Raw genomic sequence first — 24185 nt, 5'->3', positions numbered from 1 at the left:
AGAAGGGAAGGAAATGTGCACAAACTGAAACATGTTCAAGTATAAATTGTGTCAGATTTAGGACTTTAATAGCTCATCGTTTAATATGGAAACATGACTAAATCTTAGATTTGTTTAAAAAAAAAAGGCATGCCAACATTTTCTGTACTTTTCTTTTCCAAGTAGCAATTGATGATAAAGTACAAAATTCATGTTACATAAATGCATGGTTATGTATTAAAATTTGATTTGACAATAACACTCCAATCAAACACAAACACAGTGAAATTCATATCAATCTTTATTTGTACTTAGAAATTTTGCGCAACAAATCTTTTTTTTTTTGTCCTTTCTTCTTTAATGATTTACACCAGGGCAGATTAAAAGTCGATCTGAATCTCTCATGCCATTATTCCTGCGGGAGCGGCTGAAACGGACCTCTTACATAAAGTGCTTCTGTCAACGATCGCTTCTCTTTTCTTTTTTTTGCAATAGAAAAAATGAAAAGACGGTGGAGGACAAAAAATTTCCATGGCTCACGAGAAGAGTGAAGGAAGGGGAATTCCTTTTTAAAAAAAGAAAAAAAAAAAAAAAAGGAAAAAAAAGGACCGAAAGAGCAAAGAAAGTTCAGTGAAGGCCGTTTCAGCCCAGGATCAGACTGGATTTGCCACCAGGTGGGTTCCTCCGGCCGGAGGGGTTGTTGTTGCCAGCAGCAGACGGGGCAGAAGGCTGTCTGGCTTCTTCTTTCTGCTCCACAACCTCATCTGGAAAACACAAATGCAGATCGAAAACTGTTAGAACACTAGTGACCTAACCATCGGACACTGTCATTCTGATGCCAACAGCATTGTTTGCAAGTATGACACCAAGTGTGTTTGCATTAGCAAAGATGCTCAAACTTTTAACTGGAAGGGCCAAAAGTTAACCTCAATTAAAGGCCTAAAAACACACGACTAACCATATTTAGCATACTGTCTGGTAAGTCATCGAAGATGTTTAAATCCATCTTTAGTTGAAAAGAAATTAAGGTTTTTAAGAAAAACTTTCCAGGACTTTTCTCCATATAGTGGACTTCAATAGAAGCCAACAGGTTGAAGGTCCAAATTGCAGTTTCAATGCAGCTTCAAAGAGCATCACACCCAAGCAATAAGGGTCTTATTTAGTGAAACAATTGGTCATTTTCTAGAAAGAAAAAAAACAAAAAAAAAAAACGAACTTGTATACTTAACCACAAATGCTCGACCTCACGCATTATGTAATCACACGTGTGATGTAGGCAGAAGCAAAGTCTGCGGTGTAAACGGCCTTTACAAAAAATAAATAAAAAGGTAAAACAAATGTTGGCCAGTTTTGAAGTTGGAGAAAACCTATTTGAACCAGAATACACAGAGAAAGAATTTAACGCAAGTGACCTTTCCAACACGATTACATCATGTTGGATGTCAAGCTAGTTCTAGACGAGCATTTGTGGTTAAGAAGTATATTCATAATTTTTTTTTAAGAAAATGATTATCATTACACTAAATAAGACCATTATTCCTCCGCTGGGATCATGTAGAGCCCTTTGAAGCTGCATTTAAACTGCAAATTGGACCTTCAACTAGGCTTCCTGCAATACTCGGGGTTGGAGTCCACAACACCGGTTTCGTCACTTATCAAATGTGCCACCACCCCCACCGTTGTTTTAATATTTTATAGTAATAAAAATCAGTTCAGTTAGAGAAGAGACAATACAATTAAAATTGAACGCAGCTGTTCAATGCAGTTTGACAAACGACAGTCGCATCACAGATCAGATTTCATTTTTCAAATGAAGAGAGTGAGTAGAGCTGACTGACAAGAAAACAGAGGTGAAAAAGACACGGCAGAAGAATTTCAAAAATGCAAAAGCTCCCGTTTTAAAAATATTTTGGATTTTGAAAAGCACATTGACTTCAGCCATTTACCTAAGGTAAAAGTGGAAGTTTCATTTATTTGGTTCCACAGTGTTTCCTGATTTTTATTTATTTTAACTGTACTTTTAATTTCAGATTTTGTGTATATATATATATATATATATATATATTTTTTTTTTTTTTTCTTTTTCTTTTTTTTTTTTTATATGGTGTATGCCATGCCTCCAGGCTTTCTTATTCGTTTTGCTAATAAACATTCTATATTACTTATTCATTTGGTTCCAGTGTTTACAGAACTTCAGTTTTGTATACCCATTTAAACTTTGTGTAATTTATTTGTTATTTTATATTAGGCATATAACATGGTGTATTTTTATTTGTTTTGTTAATAAAAGTTACATTACGCTAATGCCGCTACTTTAAAAGTGAAAGTAAAATGCGCATGGCACTTTTACAAGCTATTTAAAAGCGAATGAGTGAGGAAATGAGGGAAAACTCAAACAAACTAAAAAACAAACAAAAACAAACTGCTTGACGTCAAATTGTAGCTAATTTGAAAGTAAAATGTGCACAATGCTTTTACAAGCCATTTGAAAGTGAAGGAAAGTGTGGAAAAGAGGGAAAACTCAAACAATTGCTTGACGCCGAATTGCCGATAATTTGAGAGTAAAATGTGCATGGCACTTCTACTGAAGGAAAGTGAGGAAAAACTCAAATGAACTAAAAACAAACAGTTGCTAGACGCTAAATTGCTGCCAATTTTGAAGTGAAAGTAAAACTCAAACGACCACCCCCTACGGTGATATTGGTATTACTGGTGTTGTCACACGTCAAATAACCGGTGGGAAAACTTCCTCACAGTCACAAGCCTACCTACAACCTGCTGATCCTTATTGAAGTCCACTATATGGAGCAAAATCCCAGAATGTTTTTCTCAAACTAAATTATTTATTTTTGTCTGAAGACAGACATAAACATGGGGGTAAGTAAATGATCAGCTATTTTTTATTCTGGAAGTGAACACCCAGAAATGAAAATTAGCCCATTATTTACTCACCCTCCATGCATCCTAGGCGTATATGACTTCCTTCTTTCAGATGAATCCAGTCCGAGTTACATTAAAAATTATCCTGGCATTTCCAAGTTTTATAATGGCATGGGCGGGTGTTTCTCTTCATCAGTTCAAAACAAGTCCAATAAAGTGCATCCATCCATAATAAAAAGTGCCTCAGATGGCTCCAGGGGGTGAATAAAGGCCTCCTGTAGCAAATTGATGCATGTTTATATATATAAAAAAAAATCACTTGAATCTAGCCTGCGCCAACTGCAAAACGAGGATTTGTAAAGAAAACTGAGTGTTTCGATATAAGCCAAGAGGAGACTGGTTTTCCTTTGCTAAAGTAAGGAAACTTTATTTACTTTCCCCCTATAAACCAACATTGGTTTGTGCGAGACTCTCAAACTATGTTTTTTTTTTTTTTTCCTCATTACAGGAGACCTTTATTCATCTCCCGGAGCCATGTGAAGCATTTTTATATTGGATGGATGCACTTTGTTTTGGACTGATCCAATAATTAAAAAATGATCATGGCACTTCTAATGTAACTCAGATTGTATTCGTCTGAAAGGAGGAAGTCATATACACCTAGGATTCCTGGAGGGTGAGTAAATAATGGGCTATTTTCATTTTTGGGTGAACTGTCCCTTTAAGAACCACCGCTCCAGGCTTTAAGCTTTTAGTATTGGCCTGCTACTATAAAGATGTGATAGCCAGAGGTGCTTCAGTGCCATCAGTGACAGGAACTACAATCACAAAATCCATTAGAGACTCAGTCCTGATGTGCTGAGTGAGTTTAAGGCCAGTATATTTGCATTTTATGGTGATTGGAGCAGTGGCCTTCCTGGAAGTGTTCAAAGTAAGTATGTTTGGTAAGGTGTGACTCAGAAACGTCTCACTGAAGGACTCATTCGCTCACAGGAGAAGCATTCAGCTCACGAACACTTGTACCATGGTCTGAAATATATTCTACACAACTATATGAACACAGATGCTTTCATTTGACATGCTGTGTTCAGAAATGTGCCACAGCTAATAATGCAACAACCACAAACTGCTATATAATTGTTGCCACAAGGGTTGATATAGAGGACATTCACAAACTGTAGAGGAACGAAATGGATTGAAGTTGCTGAGCAGGTTAGCTAAAGGTTACTTCTTTATACAGATTTGTTATGTGAACTCGGATCAGCCACCAACATCCCATGAATACTGAACACTTAAAGGAGAAAAATAAATAAAATCACAGGACACAAGTGTTTGAGGCTCAAATTCAGTTTGAAGTAGAGTATAGAATCATAAATGACACTAATACAATTAATACAACGAATATAATAATTATTATTCATTGTAGTTAAAGAAATAAAATGAAATATTAAAAAAAGTAATTACAAACCAACATTTAGTCACAAACTAGTTGTGACAATAAAAAATGTCAGTTACTTAAGTTATTTATACTATTTTATATAATAATAATAAATAATAATAATAATGTTTTATAAAAATAATGATAATCAAAATAGTTATTTTATAATAATCATACTAATAATAATCATCTGTCATGCACTATTAAAAACTAATTATTTAAAAAGTGAAATAATAAAATATTTTTATGTAATTATTTAAAGTTTTATACATTTTATAAATATAATAATCATCCCAAATATGCATTTCATGCCCTCAAAATGTTACAAAAATGCTACTATTATTCTACTACTAGTATTGCTGCTACACTACTATTACTCTACTACTACTATTATACTACTTCTATTATACTACACTACTACCACTCTACTAGTAGTACTACTACTTATACCACTCTACTAGTAGTACTACTACTTATACCACTCTACTAGTAGTACTACTACTACTACTTATACCACTCTACTAGTAGTACTACTACTACTACTTATACCACTCTACTAGTAGTACTACTACTACTTATACCACTCTACTAGTAGTACTACTACTACTTATACCACTCTACTAGTAGTACTACTACTACTTATACCACTGTACTAGTAGTACTACTACTACTTATACCACTCTACTAGTAGTACTACTACTACTACTTATACCACTCTACTAGTAGTACTACTACTACTACTTATACCACTCTACTAGTAGTACTACTACTACTTATACCACTCTACTAGTAGTACTACTACTTATACCACTCTACTACTAATACTACTCCTCCTACTACTACTCCTCCTACTACTACTCCTCCTACTACTACTCCTCCTACTACTACTCCTCCTACTACTACTCCTCCTCCTCCTCCTCCTACTACTACTCCTCCTCCTACTACTACTACTCCTCCTCCTACTACTACTCCTCCTCCTACTACTACTCCTCCTCCTACTACTACTACTCCTCCTACTACTACTCCTCCTCCTACTACTACTACTCCTCCTACTCCTCCTACTACTCCTCCTCCTACTACTCCTACTACTCCTCCTACTACTCCTCCTACTACTCCTCCTACTACTCCTCCTCCTACTACTCCTCCTACTACTACTACTCCTACTACTACTCCTCCTACTACTCCTACTACTACTCCTACTACTACTCCTACTACTACTCCTACTACTACTCCTACTACTACTCCTACTACTACTACTCCTACTACTACTACTCCTACTACTACTACTCCTACTACTACTACTCCTACTACTACTCCTACTCCTACTACTACTCCTACTACTACTCCTACTACTACTCCTACTACTACTCCTACTACTACTACTCCTACTACTACTACTCCTACTACTACTACTCCTACTACTACTCCTACTACTACTCCTACTACTACTACTCCTACTACTACTACTCCTACTACTACTACTCCTACTACTACTACTCCTACTACTACTACTCCTACTACTACTACTCCTACTACTACTACTCCTACTACTACTACTCCTACTACTACTACTCCTACTACTACTACTCCTACTACTACTACTCCTACTACTACTCCTACTACTACTACTCCTACTACTACTCCTACTACTACGGGGTGTAACGGTTCACGGGGATGTATTGAACCGTTTCGGTTCGGTCCACTTGCGTACCGTTTCGGTACATTTTTTTCATTAAATATAACTTTATTATTAGCGTGATATTAAGCGCAGCGGAACAATGTTCCTAGGAGAGTTTCCGCATGGACGCTATTGAGTGACGCACAGTAACACGCACAGTTAAGGCTTTGGTTAAGGCAAAGACTATAGAAATGTCTTAAAAGGACTTTGGTTAAGGTGCGTTCCGATCAACAGGGTCCCTATGCAGTGTTCACTGCTCCCTACTCCCTTAGCACGGTATATCCGTTGAAGTGGACTTCGCTGACAATAATCGCTCATTTGGAATGCCCTGGAACGTTATCAAAGCAAATTAACGTCAGGGTCACGCAGATTATGATTTAACATAAATAAATATTGTAATTTATTTTACTTTCAAATTTAAATACATAAAAAATACATATAAACGTATGTATATAAAAAAAAAATAGTCCAAATGTATATGTTTAGACCGTTAACACATTAACAGATTTTTGTGGTCTTATTTCACGCACTTTTTTCCCCCCACACACAGCCTATATTTAACTATCCTGTGATAACATTAAATAAAACAAGACAGAGATTCACCTCGCCAGTTTTACTTTCATTCATAAAATACAATATGCAAATGTAACATGAATCGCCATAACCATTCATAAACACTCTAATTTGTATAATAATAACAACAACATTTATTGCAACCGCTTTATTTCAGAGCCTTAAAAAAATATATGTAAAATATCACCCAAATGTGTCGCTTTTATTTTATGCAAGAATTCTATTGTGTATTGGCAGCTTTTCAAAATAAAGATTTTGTAAGTTCTTATTTTTTTGTACCGAAAATTAACTGAACCGAGCTCTCCAAGACACTGTACCGAACCGAATACGATTTTAGCGTACCGTTACACCCCTACTACTACTACTACTACTACTACTACATTAGTAGTACTGCTACTACACTACTACTTTAATTTTTCTACTACTACTACTCTACTACTAATACTACTCTACGAGTACTGCTACTATACTACTACTTTTATTCTTCTACTACTACCACCACTCTACTACTTTTATTCTTCTACTACTACTACTACTACTACTACTACTACTACAACAACAACAACATTACTTATACTACTACTATTCTACTACTATACTACTACTATTAAACTACTAGTGCTGCTACTATATTACTACTACTACTACTACACTACTACTATCACCACTATTGTACTACTACCACCACCTTGTCTTATTACCACTACAAACATTTTATAGAAGTTACTTTAAAAAAAACTAGATTAATACTAGAACAGCAACATTATTATTGTTATTTTAAAACCCCATGCCTAAACAGACATCTCTCATGCTCTGTTTATATAAAAAAGTACAAATATAAATAAAGATAAAAATGTATAATGTTTGTATTATTATTATTATTATTATTATTAATTATTATTAATAACTAATGTTTTATATTTTTATTATTAATATTACTACTATTAATATTTCATACAAGTTATTTTAAAACGATTGACAGAACTTTTAAAAGAGATGGGAAAAAAAAAAAAAAAAAAAAAAAATCCCACACTGAAGCAAGTGTGTAAACTGCATTTTTTTTTTTACATCTGTCAAGGCCTCTAAATGAATGTAAAACGAAAGTTCACATTTCTGAAGGTTCGGCACTTCGACCATTTGTTTAAAAAAAAAAAAAATTGAATGAAAATTAGCCCAGTCACGTCGACACACGACAGAACGCACATCAAATCAACAAAGGCAAATGAGCGTGTGACATTGGTCTGGTAGGTTAAAACTAGAGTCAGAGTTTCCCTAGACGTGCTGGATTTCTAATGGAACTCCCTCATTCTGTCCCGAGAGACGAAGCGTCATCTGAACTACAGAATCAGTGTTACAGCAGCCGTCCTTAATGAGAACACCAGACTGAAGCCGGCAGACGTGGAATCATGGAATAAACGTCTGCGTGTGCCGTTAACGGAGAGAGGAACATTCCAGAACTAATGCAGGCCTTCAGCAAGCGTTTATTAACAGCATTCCTCAACCAATAAGAGTCACGTGTCACCCAAACCAACAAGACAACCAAATACTGAGCTTTACAAAGGGAAAATGATTCTCACCGTTGTTCTCTGGCTCGTATTCATTTTGATCCTGCAAAACAAGAGCAGATTTGAGATCAGATGCGTATATTTGCATGTTTTCAACCTTAATGTGATGCATTTTCTAATCCGGTGGCAAAATAAGGCATTTTATTGATCAGGAAATATTACTGTATAGTCTCATTTCTCTCTGCACACACAGCATTTATTACATCAACAGAAAAGTTTGAACAATTGAAGTTGAAGTTACAGCTGCTTTTAATGAAATGTTGTGCTAATAAAGTGTTTATGAGAGCAGAGACATTCAGCACAGACAAAACAGAAACAAAAGCCTGTGAAAATCAACATCCAAGTAAGAAATTCCTGCTGTGAAGGACAAATGACTGAATCGGTCCACATAAGAGCTCTGTGGTTTCCCTGACCCAGAGAACAGCTGCGTGTGTGTGTGTGTGTGTGTGTGTGTGTGTGTGTGTGTGTGTGTGTGTGTGTGTGTGTGTGTGTTTTCCACGGACCCTGCGGCTGTTCATTTGTACCCCACCCAGCTAACAGTGTTATTTTAAACACACATCCAGTCAGTTAACAGCATTACTGTGAGCCAAATACAGTTACAATAACAAAGCCGCTCTGAGCTTAGTCACAGAATATTGTAGAGAAACAGAAAGTGGCATTTATTAGGTCAAATGGAGCAAAACCTTTTATCAAAGGTGTCCTGAAAGCAAAAATACCTGTTCTACCCGACATTTTTTAAAAATTACATTTTCATTTGTCCTCAGAGTCTCTAGACTTACAGTACAAAAGATTTATTTTTATGTACTTTGTCATGTCTTGAATGGTTATTATTCATGACCTCTTCATTGCAATCTAAAAATAAATTAAAAGATCTATTCTTTTATTTATATAGATTAAAAGATGCTGAAAATAAATTACAAAAATGTAATTTAGAAGATTTACTTAATAAATCATAATATAAATAGTAATTTGTTTATTTTTAAGATCTTAAGGTCTTAAAGGAACACTCCACTTTTTTTGGAAATAGGCTCATTCTCCAACTCCCCCCGAGTTAATAAGTTGAGTTTTACCGGTTTGAAATCCATTCAGCCGTTCTCCTGTTCTGGTGATATCACTTTTAGCATAGCTTAGCATAGATCATTGAATCCTATTAGACCAGTAGCATCACGTTCAAAAATAACCAATGAGTTTTGATATTTGTCCTATTTAAAACTAGACTCTTCTGTAGTTATATCGTGTACCAAGACCGGTGGAAATGCAAAGCTGCGAGTTTCTAGGCTGATAAGATTAGGAACTACACTCCCATTCCGACGTAATAGTCAAGGAAGTTTGCTGCCGTAATAAGGCTGAAGCAGGAGCAGTAATACCACACAGCACATGTGCAAATGCTAAACTAGCTGGGAACTCATTTCTGATAATACTCCGCCTGCTTCGGCCATATTACGTATTATAACAACAGAAGAGTCCAGTTTTAAATAGGACAAATATCAAAACTCATTGGTTATTTTTGAACACGATGCTATTGGTCTCATAGGATTCAATGATCTATGCTAAGCTATGCTAAAAGTGATATCACCAGAACAGGAGAACGGCTGAATGGATTTCAAAACGGTAACACTCAACTTATTAACTCGGGGGGGAGTTGGAGAATGAGCCTATTTCCAAAAAAAGTGGAGTGTTCCTTTAAATCTCTCTGGCTTTATAGTACTTGATTAATCATTGCACACATGCTTTTGTATTTTTGCTTAATTTTGATAAAAGGTTGCAAAAACAATATTTTATTAAAACTCCTGGATTTTTCAGGCATTACAGTTCATTACAGAAAACATTTCAAATAAATAAAAATGATGGAAGGTTGCAGGAAACAATCTCACACCACAAATCAATTTATAATTAGGGCTGCAACGATTCGTCGACGTTGTCGACAAAAATCGATAATAGAAATAGTCGACAATGAATTTCATTGTCGATGTTGTCGCCAGACAACCGAGTGAGGCATCTTTCTGCCGAGAGTCGCACATACGCAGCTTCTATGCTGAGCGATAACATACAGAAATGGCGGCGTCCAACGCAGCAGCTGCGCGTACCAAAACACGCCCGTTTCACACATACTCCGTCTGCAGTGCGTTTTTTTTTTCCACACCCATGTTAACGGATTAGAACGTTCACAATGTACGGACTGCAAACGCGTTCTGTGTGAAAGCAAAACGAGTCTGTGCTTCTTCTGCACCGCATACGTAACGCACACGGACTGTAGACGCACTGCAGACTGAGTATGTATGAAACAGGAGTAAAGTTTGGGAGCATTTTAGCCTGCTACGGCGAATTAAAATATTACCTGCATGGTTTGTAAAGCAGTCCTTGCGCATCACGGCAGCACCTCTGTGATGCACGAACATTTAAAGAGAAAGCACGTCGGACAGTTGAATGAAACGGAGTTTGGCTGGCCTCGGTAAGATTTAAATAACATGGAAGCCAATACGTTTTGTTTTGGATATACATTTTTGTTTACTGTTTTATTGCTGCTGATGGTTTACAGGAAGAACATGTTTACTTGATTTTAATTTATTTTTTCTTATAAAACAAATGTGCCTGTCATTAAAAAAATTATAGAGTTTCTTAATTTATGCATTTATGTCTGTACTGACCGAGCACTGTGCCTAATTGGTTTTAGACAGGGCATTTTTATTTACTTTTAGTATGAATTGGCCTATCAGCAGCAAAATATGCATTTTTTATTGAAGTACCCCCTTCTTTCTTGTGTTTACTATAATTTTCCACATAATTAAAGCAATCTCATGCTAAATTTGAGAAAAATTGAATAATTATCCGATTAGTCGACTAATCGTTTCAATAGTCGGTGACTAGTCGACTATTAAAATAGTCGTTAGTTGCAGCCCTATTTATAATAAATATTTAATTATGCATTTTCCATTTGTCTAGAATCTCTCTGCCTTTGTTAACCATTGTTCACATGATTGCGTTTAATTAATTTTGCTAAAACGTTTGGAAAAACTAGATTTCATCATAATATATAAATACAAAAACCTTAATTATAATTGTGTATTTTCTGTCAGTCTGAAATCTATCAGGAATTACAGTTCATGATTAATCATTGCACACTTAAGAAATTTTTCTCCTCAAGTAAATAAATGTTTATGATGAATGTCAATCTCACAAAATGAATTGATTTATAATAAATTTTTAATTATGCATTTTCTGTGAGTCTAGAATCTCTCTGGCTTTATAGTACTTAATTATTGCACACATGCTTTTGTATTTTATTTTTGATGAAAGGTCGTAGAAAACAATGTCAAATGCATTTATAATAAAGTTTTTTGTTTTCATTTATTGTATGCAAGCATTTTATATCAGTCTTGAATTTGCAAGGCATTACAGTTCACGATTAATCATTGCACACAAAACCTGAATTATTTTATTTTTTATTTTTGCAACCTTACATCAAAATAATTAAATACAAAAATCATGTGTGCAATGAATAAATCACTGCTGTAAAAGAACTGTAAAGACAAAGAGATTTTAGACAGACAGAAAATGCATAATTAAATATGTTATAGGTTCATTTATTTAGTTAGATTCTTTCTTGCATCCCTCCATCACAATAAACATTCTTATTTTTTAGTTTATTTAAAATATTTTAAGCATGCAGTGATTAATCATGAACTGTAATGTCTGACAAAATTAAGTCTGGCAGAAAAATATATATATTTGTAATACATTTTATTATTATTATTATTATTATTATTTTGATTAAATATTTATATGTGTTGGTGTGCACTGATTAATCATGAACTGTAATGCCAGACATTCAAGAATGACTGAAAATACATACAATAAATGTACACAAAAATCTATGTTATGAATAAATTCAAAATAGTTTACTGCAACATTTCATCAAAATAAATAAAACAAAAATCATGTGTACAATGATTAATCAAGTACTAGACAGACAGAAAATGCGTAATTAAATATTTAATATAATGCGTTTCATATTGTGATATTGTTTCCTGCAAACTCCATCATAATAGACTTTTTTTTTTTTTTGAAACATTTTCTTTAAGTGTGCAGTGATTAATCATGAACTGTAATGCCTGTTAATTTCAAGACTGGCAGAAAAAAAAGAAATATATATATATATATATATATATATATATAATCATTTCTTTTTTTTAATAATGATTAAATATTTAATATTTCTTATTATAATATTTAGTATTTATTTGTATGAAATTTTCAGTGTTGGTGTGCATTGATTTATCATGCACTGTAATGCCAGACAAATTCCAGAAAATGCATACAATAAATGAAAAAAAAAAAAAAAAGTATTATAATATAATATAATAAAAATATTATTGTCTGCAAAATAAATAAAATATAAAAACATCATGTGTAAAATAATCAAGTACTATACAGCCACAGAGATTCTAGACAGACAGAAAATGCTTAATTTAATATTATAAATCAGTTTATTATGCAAGACTGTTTCCTGCAATTGTATTAAATATTTATCATTTATAATTATATTTATTTCTAAGAAATTTCATGTGTGCAATGAATAAATCACTGCTGTAAAAGAACTGTCAAGACAAAGAGATTTTAGACAGACAGAAATCGCACATTTTATTTGATTCTTTCTTGCAACCTTCCATCAAAATAAACATTTTTTATTTTTTAGTTTATTTGAAATTATATAATAAATAAATTGTTTAATATTTTCTCCTCCAGAATAAAATGCACAGATGAATAGCTGACAGTAACACCAGAAACATGCATTAAGTAAACAAGGTTCATGTTGACTGAAAGCATTACGATTGGGTGTGTCAGTGAACTACACTGAGTGACCTACATTCACGCCACACTGTGTTTGGGAACTCACCGTGTTGTTGCCAGGTTGGTCAGAGGGAGCACCGTTATCATACACTATAGCAGGCTGGCATCGTCTCAAAGGAGCCGAGGGTTCACCGCACAGGACGCCAGTCGCTTCTCCACCTGAGACCACAAAACAGCAATCACATCAGACCTCAAGTGCAAAACACAAGACCACAGGCACCAGTACATATCACAGTAATAATAAATGCAAAAGTATGTGTATTGAAAAGGAGTACAAAACAAAGGCTCTGCATCAAATCGCCATTTGTTCAGCATGTTTGTCTGGTAAATCATTTCTGCTGTTTGCATTTACAATGCAACCATCATGTCATAAATACTTTTCATGTCATTTTGTAGAATAAGCAATTCAGGTTCAATGTTGGGTCACTGCTCTGAGTCATGAAACAACCTGTTTGACATAACATCACCCTGACATAACACTGTGCTTTCTGGAATCAGATGCTGTAATAAACAAAAGACACAACAGGTCTGTTTGATGTGGGAGGAAAAAAAGCAGAAGCGTCCCGAATGAGCTGCTATTACCCCAGACAGCATTTATTACCACAGACGACACACTCCAGATGATACACACAACTCCCAAGGCTTTGAGCAGTGTTTGAGTGATGTGACCCTGAGGTCAGAGTACTCAACACATTTACAAGAACAAGAGGAGCCGTTTGCATTTCAACACACGAGAAACAAAGAGCTTTGGTTTGATAGACAAAAAAAAAAAAAAAAAAGCACCATCTTATTGCGAGTCAGTGGAGTGATTATGGACATCAAATGAGCTCAACAGTGAGACACACACACTAAAGATATTACAAACACTTTCTCTTTGGAGAATGTTTAAGTTTCATAAAACATGAGTCATGAAACAAACCAGATATGAAATAAACCAAATATCACAGTTAAATTTGGAAGGAAGGAAGGAAGGAAGGAAAGAAGGAAGGAAAGAAAGTAGGAAAGAAAGACCGACAGACAGACAAACGAAAGAAAGAAGACAGAAAAAAAGACAGACAGATGGATGGAAAGAAAGAAAGACAGACAGACAAAAGAAAGAAAGAAAGACAAACAGACAAAGAAAGCAGACAGACAGAAAGACAGACAGACAAATGAAAGAGACAGACAGAAAGAAAGCAGACAGACAGAAAGACAGACAGACAGACAGAAAGACAGACAGACAAAAGAAAGAAAGACAGACGGACGGACAGAAAGACAAACAGAAAGACAGATGGATGGACGGAAAGAAAAAACAAGACAGACAGAAAAAAGACAGACAGACGGAAAGAAAGACAAATAGATAGAAAGACAGACGGGTGGACGGAAAGAAAAAGAAAGAAAGAAAGAAAGAAAGAAAGAAAGAAAGAAAGAAAGAAAGAAAGAAAGAAAGACAAACAGACAAAAAAGACAGACAGACAGACAGACAGACAGGAAAGAAAGACAAATAGATAGAAAGACAGACGGATGGACGGAAAGACAGACAGACAGAAAAAAGAAAGACAGACAGACGGAAAGAAAGACAAATAGAAAGACAGATGGATGGACGGAAACAAAAAACGAAAGACAGACAGAAGACAGACGGAAAGAAAGAGACAGATAGAAAGATAGACAAATGGACAGAAAGAAAAGACAGACAGACAGACAGACAGACAGACGGATGGACGAAAGAAAGAAAGACAGACAGAAAAAAAGACAGACAGACAATGAAAGACAGACAGACAGAAAAAAAGACAGACAGACAATGAAAGACAGACAGACAGAAAAAAAGACAGACAGACAATGAAAGACAGACAGAAAAAAGAAAGACAGACGGACGGGAAGACAGACAAATAGAAAGACAGACGGATGGACGGAAAGAAAAAAAAAAAAAAAAAAAAAAACGAAAGACAGACAGAAATAAGACAGACGGAAAGAAAGATAGACAAATGGACAGAAAGAAAAAAAGACAGACAGACAGACAGACGGATGGACGAAAGAAAGAAAGACAGACAGACAATGAAAGACAGACAGACAGACAGAAAAAAAGACAGACAGACAATGAAAGACAGACAGACAGACAGAAAAAAAGACAGACAGACAATGAAAGACAGACAGAAAAAAGAAAGACAGACGGACGGGAAGACAGACAAATAGAAAGACAGACGGATGGACGGAAAGAAAAAAAAAAAAAAAAAAAACGAAAGACAGACAGAAATAAGACAGACGGAAAGAAAGAGACAGATAGAAAGACAGACAGATGGATAGACAAAGAAAGAAAGACAGACAAAGACACAGAAAAGAAAAAAAGACAGACAGACAGACGGAAAGAAAGACCGAGACAAAGAAAGACATTTTTTACAGTCATGCCAAAAAAGCAATTTTGAATTGAAAAAGAAAAATTGAAAGAAAGAAAGAAAAGAACATTTTTTACAGTCATGCCAATAAAGCTATTTTGAATTGAAAAAGAAAAATTGAAAGCAAAAAAAAAAAAAAAAAAAAAAAGTTAAGGCAAATAAAGAAGGTACAAGGCTGTACACTGTACAGAAAGCACTGTGAATGATGTGAATCCAAAGCAACCGTACAAAATAAAACTGCATATTTAATTTTTTCTAAATGTTCAGAAATGTCCCACTGCATAAGTAATGTGGGGCTGTAGGGAAACGGCCTCGATGACATCACTCACAGTGTTTCATGGGAGCGTACGGTCACTGCCGAGCCATTTTGCAGTGACTCCTGTTTCCATGGTAACAGTGATTCTGCAGGATTATGGGAAGTGGAGTTTCCTTCAGGAATAATTTTAACAAAGCCACTTTGAGGCAAGCCTTCAAGGTTAGCAAAAAAAAAAAGAAAAAAAAAAAGAAAGCATAATGCTGCAGCACATTGGCAAGGAGACAAGAGGCTGTTTCTTTGAATGGATGTCAATGGAGAAGCAGCTTCACTTTGCTGAATAAACTGCTTTTGTGGGTAAAAAGCTTATCTAATGAATCGACAGTTTATCGGCTAAACTTCAACATGTTTGCCAGCAATAAACCATTTGTTTTGGATTGATATAGCTTTAGTTCACATTGGAAAAACAGCCGTTTTAGAAGAGACGTCATAGACAACGTTACATCAAATAATTTCCATTTTATCTTGTCATATAATTTCAATGGTATGGCCATATATACAGTAGTCAACATTCGAAGTGGATCAAAAAAGTTAATCAAAAGTTGTCCTAAGATAAGAATGGGTATTCTTTTTGGTTTTAGGACAAATTTGATGAAAGATTTTGATCCACTTCGAATGTTGACTACTGTATATATATATATATATATATAAATCACTTTACAATTTGTTTATGTAGATTGCAATTACAATACACATCTCTAAAAGCTATACGTTTATTACTCCACTTCAGCAGCACCTACATACACCATACTTTACAGTTTTATTCCCATCTATATTCTAAAGCTTTTTACAGAACGGTTTACTCAAATATCATTCACCCATTTTATTTCACTTTATCTATTTGTATCTGTAGATTTCAATTATAATACATGCCTTTAAAGGCCATTTTCACAAAATGAGTATGTTTCTCTACAGCACTTACAAATTTTACAGTTTTATACCTACCTATATTCTGAAGGTTTTTACAGAAGGGTTTGTTCATACATCATTTGCTTGATTTTTGTCATTGCACTTTATCTGTTTTCGTCTGTTTTAAATATGTTTTTTAAAGGTGATTTTTTGTAAATGAGTTTGTTTCTCCAATTCAGCAGCACTTACGCACACCAAATTTTACTGTTTTATTCCCATCTATATTCTGAAGGTTTTTGCAGAAGGGTTTTTTCATACATCATTCGAGTTTGTAAATGAGTTTGCTTAAATACACCAAATTCTACAGTTTTATACCCATCTGTATTCTGAAGGTTTTTACAGAAGGGGTTTGTTCATATATAATTTGCTTAATTTTATTATTGCACTTGATTTAATTTTAACCTGTAGATTTCAATTATTTTTTTTTAAAGGACGTTTTCTGTAAATTAGTTTGTTTCTCCACTTAAGCAGCACTTCCATACACCAAATTTTAAAGTTTTGAACCTATCCATATTCTGAAGGTATGAACAGAAGGGTTTGTTCATATATAATTTGCTTGATTTTATTATTGCACTTGATTTAATTTTTATCTGTAGATTTCAATTATGTTTTTTAAAGGACGTTTTCTTTTTCTGTAAATTAGTTTCTCTATTTCAGCAGTACTTACATACACCAAATTCTACAGTTTTATACCCATCTATATTCTGAAGGTTTTTACAAGGATGTGTTCATATATCATTTTGCTTGATTTTATTATTGCACTTTATCCATTTTCTTCTGTAGATTTTATTTACATTTTTTAAAGGCCATTTTCTCTAAATGAGTTTGTTTCTTCACTTAAGCAGCATCTACATACACCAAATTTTACTGTTTTATACCCATCTATACTCTGAAGGTTTTTACAGAAGGATGTGTTCATATATCATTTCGCTTGGTTTTATTATTGCACTTTATCTGTTTTCTTCTGTATATTTTAATTATGTTTTTTAAAGGCCATTTTCTCTAAATGAATTTGTTTCTCCACTTAAGCAGCACTTACATACACCAGATTTTACAGTTTCATACCCATCTATATTCTAAAGGTTTTTACAAAAGGATGTTCATATATCATTTCACTTGATTTTAATATTGTACTTCATTTTCTTCTGTAGATTTCAATTACATTTTTAAAGACCATTTTCTCTAAATAAGTTTGTTTCTCCACTTAAGCAGAACTTACATACACCATTTTTTTTTTTATTCCTATCTATATTCTTTTTACTGAAGGTTTTGTTCATATATAATTCACACGGATTTATACAACAATTAATTCCTTAAAACTGACTGTGTTTACAGTATTTTCTAATTTATGGAGTGTCAAAAAGAGATCTAAAAAATCCCCACTGTAAAAGCCTTTAACTCTAATATGTCAGCAAAATAAAACAAGAATTTTGAACCTGGCTTTATCCCGTGTGTAGATTTATACGAAATGTTTGCAAATGAGTCCACATTTTTTTAATAAGAAAATGCCTCATTTGCTTATTTAAACATAACATTTCAGTAATACAAAACAATCGTCTCAAATTTGCTGTGATTAATCAGCTGGGGAAACTATGATGATATCCATTTGTTAAATTTGTACCCTATTCACCTGTGGTGTCTTGTCTTAATGGAGAAAAACATAATGGGATTTTTACTTCCAGAACTGTCTGCTATGCTCCATTAGCTGACACACACAAAAAAAAAAAAAACAACAAAAAAAAAAAAACACTAACTCCTTACCAAACACAATAGACAATCACAACGACATCCTGTCAGGCACCTCTGGCTGACACGATGAACTTCCTGTCAGACACGACAGCAGCTCATTCAATCAGACCGACACTATAAATCAACAGATCACTAATGTATAATGTACATAAAAATGTCAAGAGCTTTTTTTTTTTTTCTAAAGTCAGTTTGCAAAATTCATATCAGTCATTTATAAGCTCCAAAACCTGTAGATGTTACCTTTATGATATCAGATCTTTAAAAGATACTCACTTCCATGAGACACTTAGATCTGCTAATGCACATCTAGTTTGCGTGCTACTGAATTTAAGCTTTGTTTTATGAGTTACGGCTATAAAATAACCAGACGCACCAAACGCTACAGCGGGATTCAACATCTCAGACGAGAGCCAGGCCAATGTCTTTAAAGAGAGAATAACCAGATATACGAAGGACACCTGCCCAAGTGAAGCATTAGCACTGAATGAAAGCTCAGATTATCCCGATATCCCGTCAGCGTTTATCCGTATATGAGCTTGTGCAGGGCTAATCGCACGACTACTGGCTGCATTCAAAACACAATATGTTTCTTTTCCAGAAAATATAGACGCTGTCAAACTCTGAACATCTAAACACAGAGGTGCCTCGCTGTCTACATAGGCAGCTCCCTTCTGAGGCAACATCCTACATAAGTGACGGATTTGGAGCAGCATGTTAAGCACATGGGAGACATGATTTCAGTAGAGTTTGACGTGTTGCTAAACTAACAACGTGCTGCTTCGACGCTGGCATTGGGGAAATAGTTTTAAATTATTCAATAAAATCCAGGTGTATTTATAAGTCGACATTTTTCTCTGCTCATTCACAGTGTTAAACAGACTCTCCTGTATACACTAATGGACTGCATACAACATCATGATGTCACACACTATCATTCCCTGAACTATGAGTCACTTCCTGAAACATTGGACAGTCAGGATATTTGCCCAGGAAATGACATCATGCCAAAGGTATGCTGACACACTTGTGGTTGTCAGTGAACCCTGGACAAATCTCACAAACACCATGCTCTAGATAAAATTACTGCATGCTACATCTGTTTGCAATGTTGCGTATCTGACCAAAAAAATAGGTTAAAACAAAATGCGATTTATACTCTCTAGATGAGAGAAAGACGCTGAACCTATTTTAAATACCTCATGATGAAGAACAGATGTGACATATTGTCTTATTCAAATAGTAAGACAGTAGTCTCAAAATTTGATATTACACCCATGAACATGATGCCATTCATTTTACTATAATGGACTAGAAGACTGAAAAATGTATAAATGCATATCTGCTAAAAGTGTATTGTCACCACATTCAAAAATCACATTTTTATTTTTTTAACTGATCTAAAGTGACAGAGACATTTATGTTGCTAAAAACAAATTCAAGCTAGAGTGTATTTTCATATAGATGAGGTAAAAAACACAAGTCCTTGATTTCCTAAAATATAAATCATCATAGTGTTGAGCATATAAGGGTTACATTAAGTCCATCCTGGGTTTAAATAATGCAAGCATTAAAATCTGACCAAATCCAGACCTGACCAAAGGCAGAATTTAAACCAGATGTGTCTGTGTCTGTGTGTGTGTGTGTGTGTGTGTGTGTGTGTGTGTGGGTGGGTGGGTGTTTTGTACCTGGTGGGTTGTTCCTCCGATGGGCGTGAGGGTCGTCAGGTTCAGCAAAGATACTGGAGGCCATCTTGTTTTTACGCGGAGGCTGCTCTTCATCTGTGCCGAAGGAAATATTAGAGGCTCCGCCAGGGGGACGCAACACCCTACGAGACATAGGTCAGAAGAATGGCGCTCAAATCAATTACCCACAATTAAAAATAAACAGCGCACACTGAATGAGAGAAACATAGTAGGCCTTTATAATGCATGTACCATGCAATGGTAAAACGATGTCAACAGAAGAGATTTAAATATAAAAGTTAACTCTTTATGTAGTTTACATGAGAACAAGGAAGCAACATGCAAAAATTGAAAACAGGGCACATTCCAAAGAAGTCATATGTTTAGACAATTATGATAAACAATAATGCAAACAGTCTTTCTTCTTTCTAACAAAATGTGACCCTGAACCACAAAACCAGACTTAAGTCGAACATAAATATTTGTAGCAATAGCCAAATGGGTCAAAATTATCGATTTTCCTCTTAAAGCCAAAAATCAGGATATTAAGTAAAGATGTTCCATGAAGATATTTTGTAAATTTCCTACCATAAATATCAAAACGTATATTTTGATTAGTAATATGCATTGCTAAGAACTTCATTTGAGCAACTTTAAAGGCGATTTTATCAGAATTTAGATTTTTTTGCACCTTCAGATTTCATTTTTTCACATAGCGGTCTCTTATTCCAAATATTCTGAATTCTGATTCTGAATATTGTCATATCATAACAAACCATACATCATCAATGGAAAGCACATTTATTCAGATGATTGCTTTCAGATTATGTATAAATCTCAATTTCAAAAAAAGACCCTTATGACTGGTTTTGTGGTCCAGGGTCACAAATATCAGAGGTCTACTTTCATGACAAGCTCAGAGTAGAAAATGAAAACCATCATAACATTTCAATAAAGACAAATGCATACAAAAACACAATGAAGTCTTACAAAAATGAGATTATTAGTTTTACCTTTTATGCATGTATGGTCTTTCATACATAATTTTGCATAATCAACTAGATTAGACATAATACATTGTAATTGCATGCATTCGTCATATACTATTAAAATGTGACAACACCTGGAATTAAACCCATGACCTTTGCATTTCTCTACTGTTTAAGCTACATAAAAAGGCATTACATGCATAAGAAACTATGCACCATTATGTAATCAAAAATATCTATAACTGTAATGCAAATTTGTTACTGTGACATAAAGTGACTTATACAACAAATGACTTTGGTCATACCACCAGCCTCTAAACTGAAACACACACACACAGCTGACCAGACCAGAGCTCATCTGCTCACACCAAGTGCAGATTCCTGTGTTGGATGAGTTACATTCAGCACATATGTTGATTCATTAAAAAGACACGAGGGTGGGTGTTGGACAAACCCCCGGATGAAAAGCAGCAGACCTGTGATTGATGTGGTCGAGGGAAGCCCTAATCAATGCTTTTGAAAAGGCCAGTGCTGATCTCAACACCCCTCCCTCTCTCTCTCTCTCCCTCCCTCCGTCCGTAGCAGAACGAGACCAGCTGACACCCGCCGGCAGCTGTCAGGGTCGCCTCCATCCCAACGCAACTTTCTGCTCCTTTTGTCAAAAGAATCGACGGTGTGGCGATTATAAAAGCAACCAGTGCCGTCTGAAAGGACTGGTTAAACAGCTAATGCCTTAACCAGACTAAAGCTCGGGGATCAGATCAAGGGGACTTTAGTAGAGAAGAAGGCCGTTCGCCCGAGACCCCACCCAACCGACAAGGGAGACACATGGCATTAAAAATCCCTCCACAAGCCCAAGATGCATGCCGAAAACATCACTAAATCAGACCGAGTGACCAATAAACACCCCTGCTCTCGGCTTGACCTACATTTCTGGCCGTTCCACACGGAAACCCTGGACACGCAGGATTTAGAAAGACTAAAACTGAGAAAAATGACAGGGAAAAGAGGTTCAAAGGAGGTGAGGGTGGCAACATGTTGCAGCAAGAAGCACAACCAGGAAGTTTCACATTAGGATTAGCATAGCAGACAATGCCACGATCCTCATTTAAAAAGCAACAGGATCTAGGATTTCTGTGCATCAGGCGGAAACAAAAGCCACTGCAACATTTTTGACATGCAAATGCCTGAATGCATCTCCATCCCCTCCTTCGAAAGTTACAGATGATATCATTTCTGGACACAAACGCACCTAAAAAAAAAAAAAGAAATCAGCTAGTTCACGAAGTCCTTTGGCCAGACGTGCAAACCTTCCACTGGCTGGTTGGATGAAATTCAGTGCATCTGTTCCAACCCTAGTATCAGAAACCTTTTAAGGACAATGGAGCGTGTATTTTTGGGCCAGAGCTCGAGGTTACACTGAGCAGTCAGATGACTGGGATTAAACTGATACAAAATATAAGCAGAAAGAGAAAGCACCTATTCATGAAAACCAATGCAAATAAACTTTACAGCAAAATCTCAGTTTTTGATGGCAGTGGCAACCTGCCAGCCCCATTCCTTTATGCTGGGTGAAGCCCACATCAAAACATCAAACATCATGTCAAACCTGCTTATAACGAGCCTGGAGTGAATCTCAGATTGTAATATGGGTGGATGGGTCTCCATGGCCAGGAGGAAGAGGATGATGATGGTGGTGGCTGTGGTGGCAGACAGTCTGGGGTTAACTCAGACCAAATGAAAACGTGAAATCAACCCAAATCCATTTAATCCTCATATTCAAGCTGATAAGCTTGATTTGCATTCACGTATTGGAGGAAGAATCCATCCATCAGGCCACCACCATCATCATCATCATCACCTCCAGCTTCTTTTGTCTCCCTTCTGATCGCGACAAAGCCTTATAAAATCATTTACCTGGAGCTGTTTTTGGCACCAGGCTCCATGCCTTGGAAAGTGGTCGTCGTAGTCATGTTGAGCGGGTAATGTGCTCGCTAAACCGCGGTAGAAACCCTTCAGCTGGACTGAATTCGTCTAAGTCCTTTATCCCGCATGGACTCCGCCCGGACCAGCTGAAATCCGAGCGCAGCGGAGCGGCCCTTTAGACAAGCCCTCGAAACCCCGCCTACTGGAGCGACGCGCCACCTGATTGGACGGAGGACGGCGATCCATGGCGTTTGATTGGAGGATTGGCCGTCATTCAAACAATATCCTTCATTGGTTAATGTGATGTGGTTTACTGCAAAATCATCCATAGGATATTGACTAAAACGTGTTTTGCAAATATAGTTCGTGATTTTTCTATTGTAATATTGTAAAAAAAAAAACCGTAAAGTTAATAAACATAAATATCTACACTACCACTCAAGTAAGATTTTGTAATGTTTTTAAAAACAGTAATATTGTTTACTAGTTAAAATAACAACTTTCAATTTGAATATATGTTAAAATGTAATTTATTCCTGTGGTCGAAGCTGAATTTTCAGCATCATTACTTCAGTCTTCAGTGTCACATGATCAGTCAGAAATCATATAATATATATATATATATATATATATATATATATATATATATATATATATATATATATATGTGCTGATTTGCTGATCTAGAAACATTTCTGATTATTATCAATGTTGAAAACAGTCGAGTATATGTTTTTAGGATTCTAGAAAGATGCAAAGATCAGCATTTATCTGAAATAAAAAGCCTTTTTAACATTATACACAATACCATTATTTCATAAATACCGTTATTTACCATGGATGCTTTAACTTAGTCAAAAGTGATGATAAACACATTATGTTAAAAAAAGGTTTCTATTTCAAATAAATGCTGTTTCTGAACTTTCTATTCATCAGAGAAACCTAAAAAAAATATACCAAGCTGTTTTCACCATAATAATAATAATAATAAATATTTTTTGAGCAGTAAATTAAAAGATCAGAATGAATGACTGGAGTAATGATACTAAAAATTCAGCACTGAAATCACAGGAATAAATCACATTTTAAAACATATTAAAATATAAATTGGTTATTTTAAATAGTAAAAAATGTTTAAAATTGTACTGACTTCTTTAAAAAACATTAAAAATCTTATTATTCAAAAGCTTATGACTGGGAGTGTATATGATGCCATTTTAGCCATTTTAGTACAAATAATTAGTCATTTGAATCATATTTGTAATTCATCAAACTACAATG

The 24185-nt window shown here is 35.1% G+C and overlaps 1 protein-coding gene across 1 annotated transcript; it reads right to left on the bottom strand.

The window, feature by feature from the left end:
• Window positions 1–262: 262 nt before the first annotated feature.
• Window positions 263–23052, bottom strand: jpt1b (Jupiter microtubule associated homolog 1b). The gene is made up of 5 exons (XM_073836855.1): window positions 22896–23052; window positions 19993–20132; window positions 13011–13123; window positions 8126–8156; window positions 263–743 (listed from the first exon to the last, which is right to left on the bottom strand). The coding sequence occupies exons 1-5, from the start codon at window positions 22949–22951 to the stop codon at window positions 622–624; spliced, it is 462 nt and encodes a 153-aa protein (XP_073692956.1). The 5' UTR covers window positions 22952–23052; the 3' UTR covers window positions 263–621.
• Window positions 23053–24185: the final 1133 nt, after the last annotated feature.

The sequence above is a fragment of the Garra rufa genome, chromosome 1 (genome assembly GCF_049309525.1).
Source record: "Garra rufa chromosome 1, GarRuf1.0, whole genome shotgun sequence".
NCBI classification, from domain to species: Eukaryota; Metazoa; Chordata; class Actinopteri; order Cypriniformes; family Cyprinidae; genus Garra; species Garra rufa.
Note: the sequence above shows the minus strand (reverse complement) of the source record. Positions and strands in the feature narration are given on the sequence as shown.

Coding starts and splice junctions, on each gene's coding strand:
- jpt1b (XM_073836855.1), bottom strand. CDS start 22,951: ATGACTACGACGACCACTTTCCAAGGCATGGAGCCTGGTGCCAAAAAC. Junction 20,133..22,895: donor GGTGCCAAAAACAGCTCCAG/GTAAATGATTTT, acceptor TATGTCTCGTAG/GGTGTTGCGTCCCCCTGGCG. Junction 13,124..19,992: donor TCGGAGGAACAACCCACCAG/GTACAAAACACC, acceptor TTGTGGTCTCAG/GTGGAGAAGCGACTGGCGTC.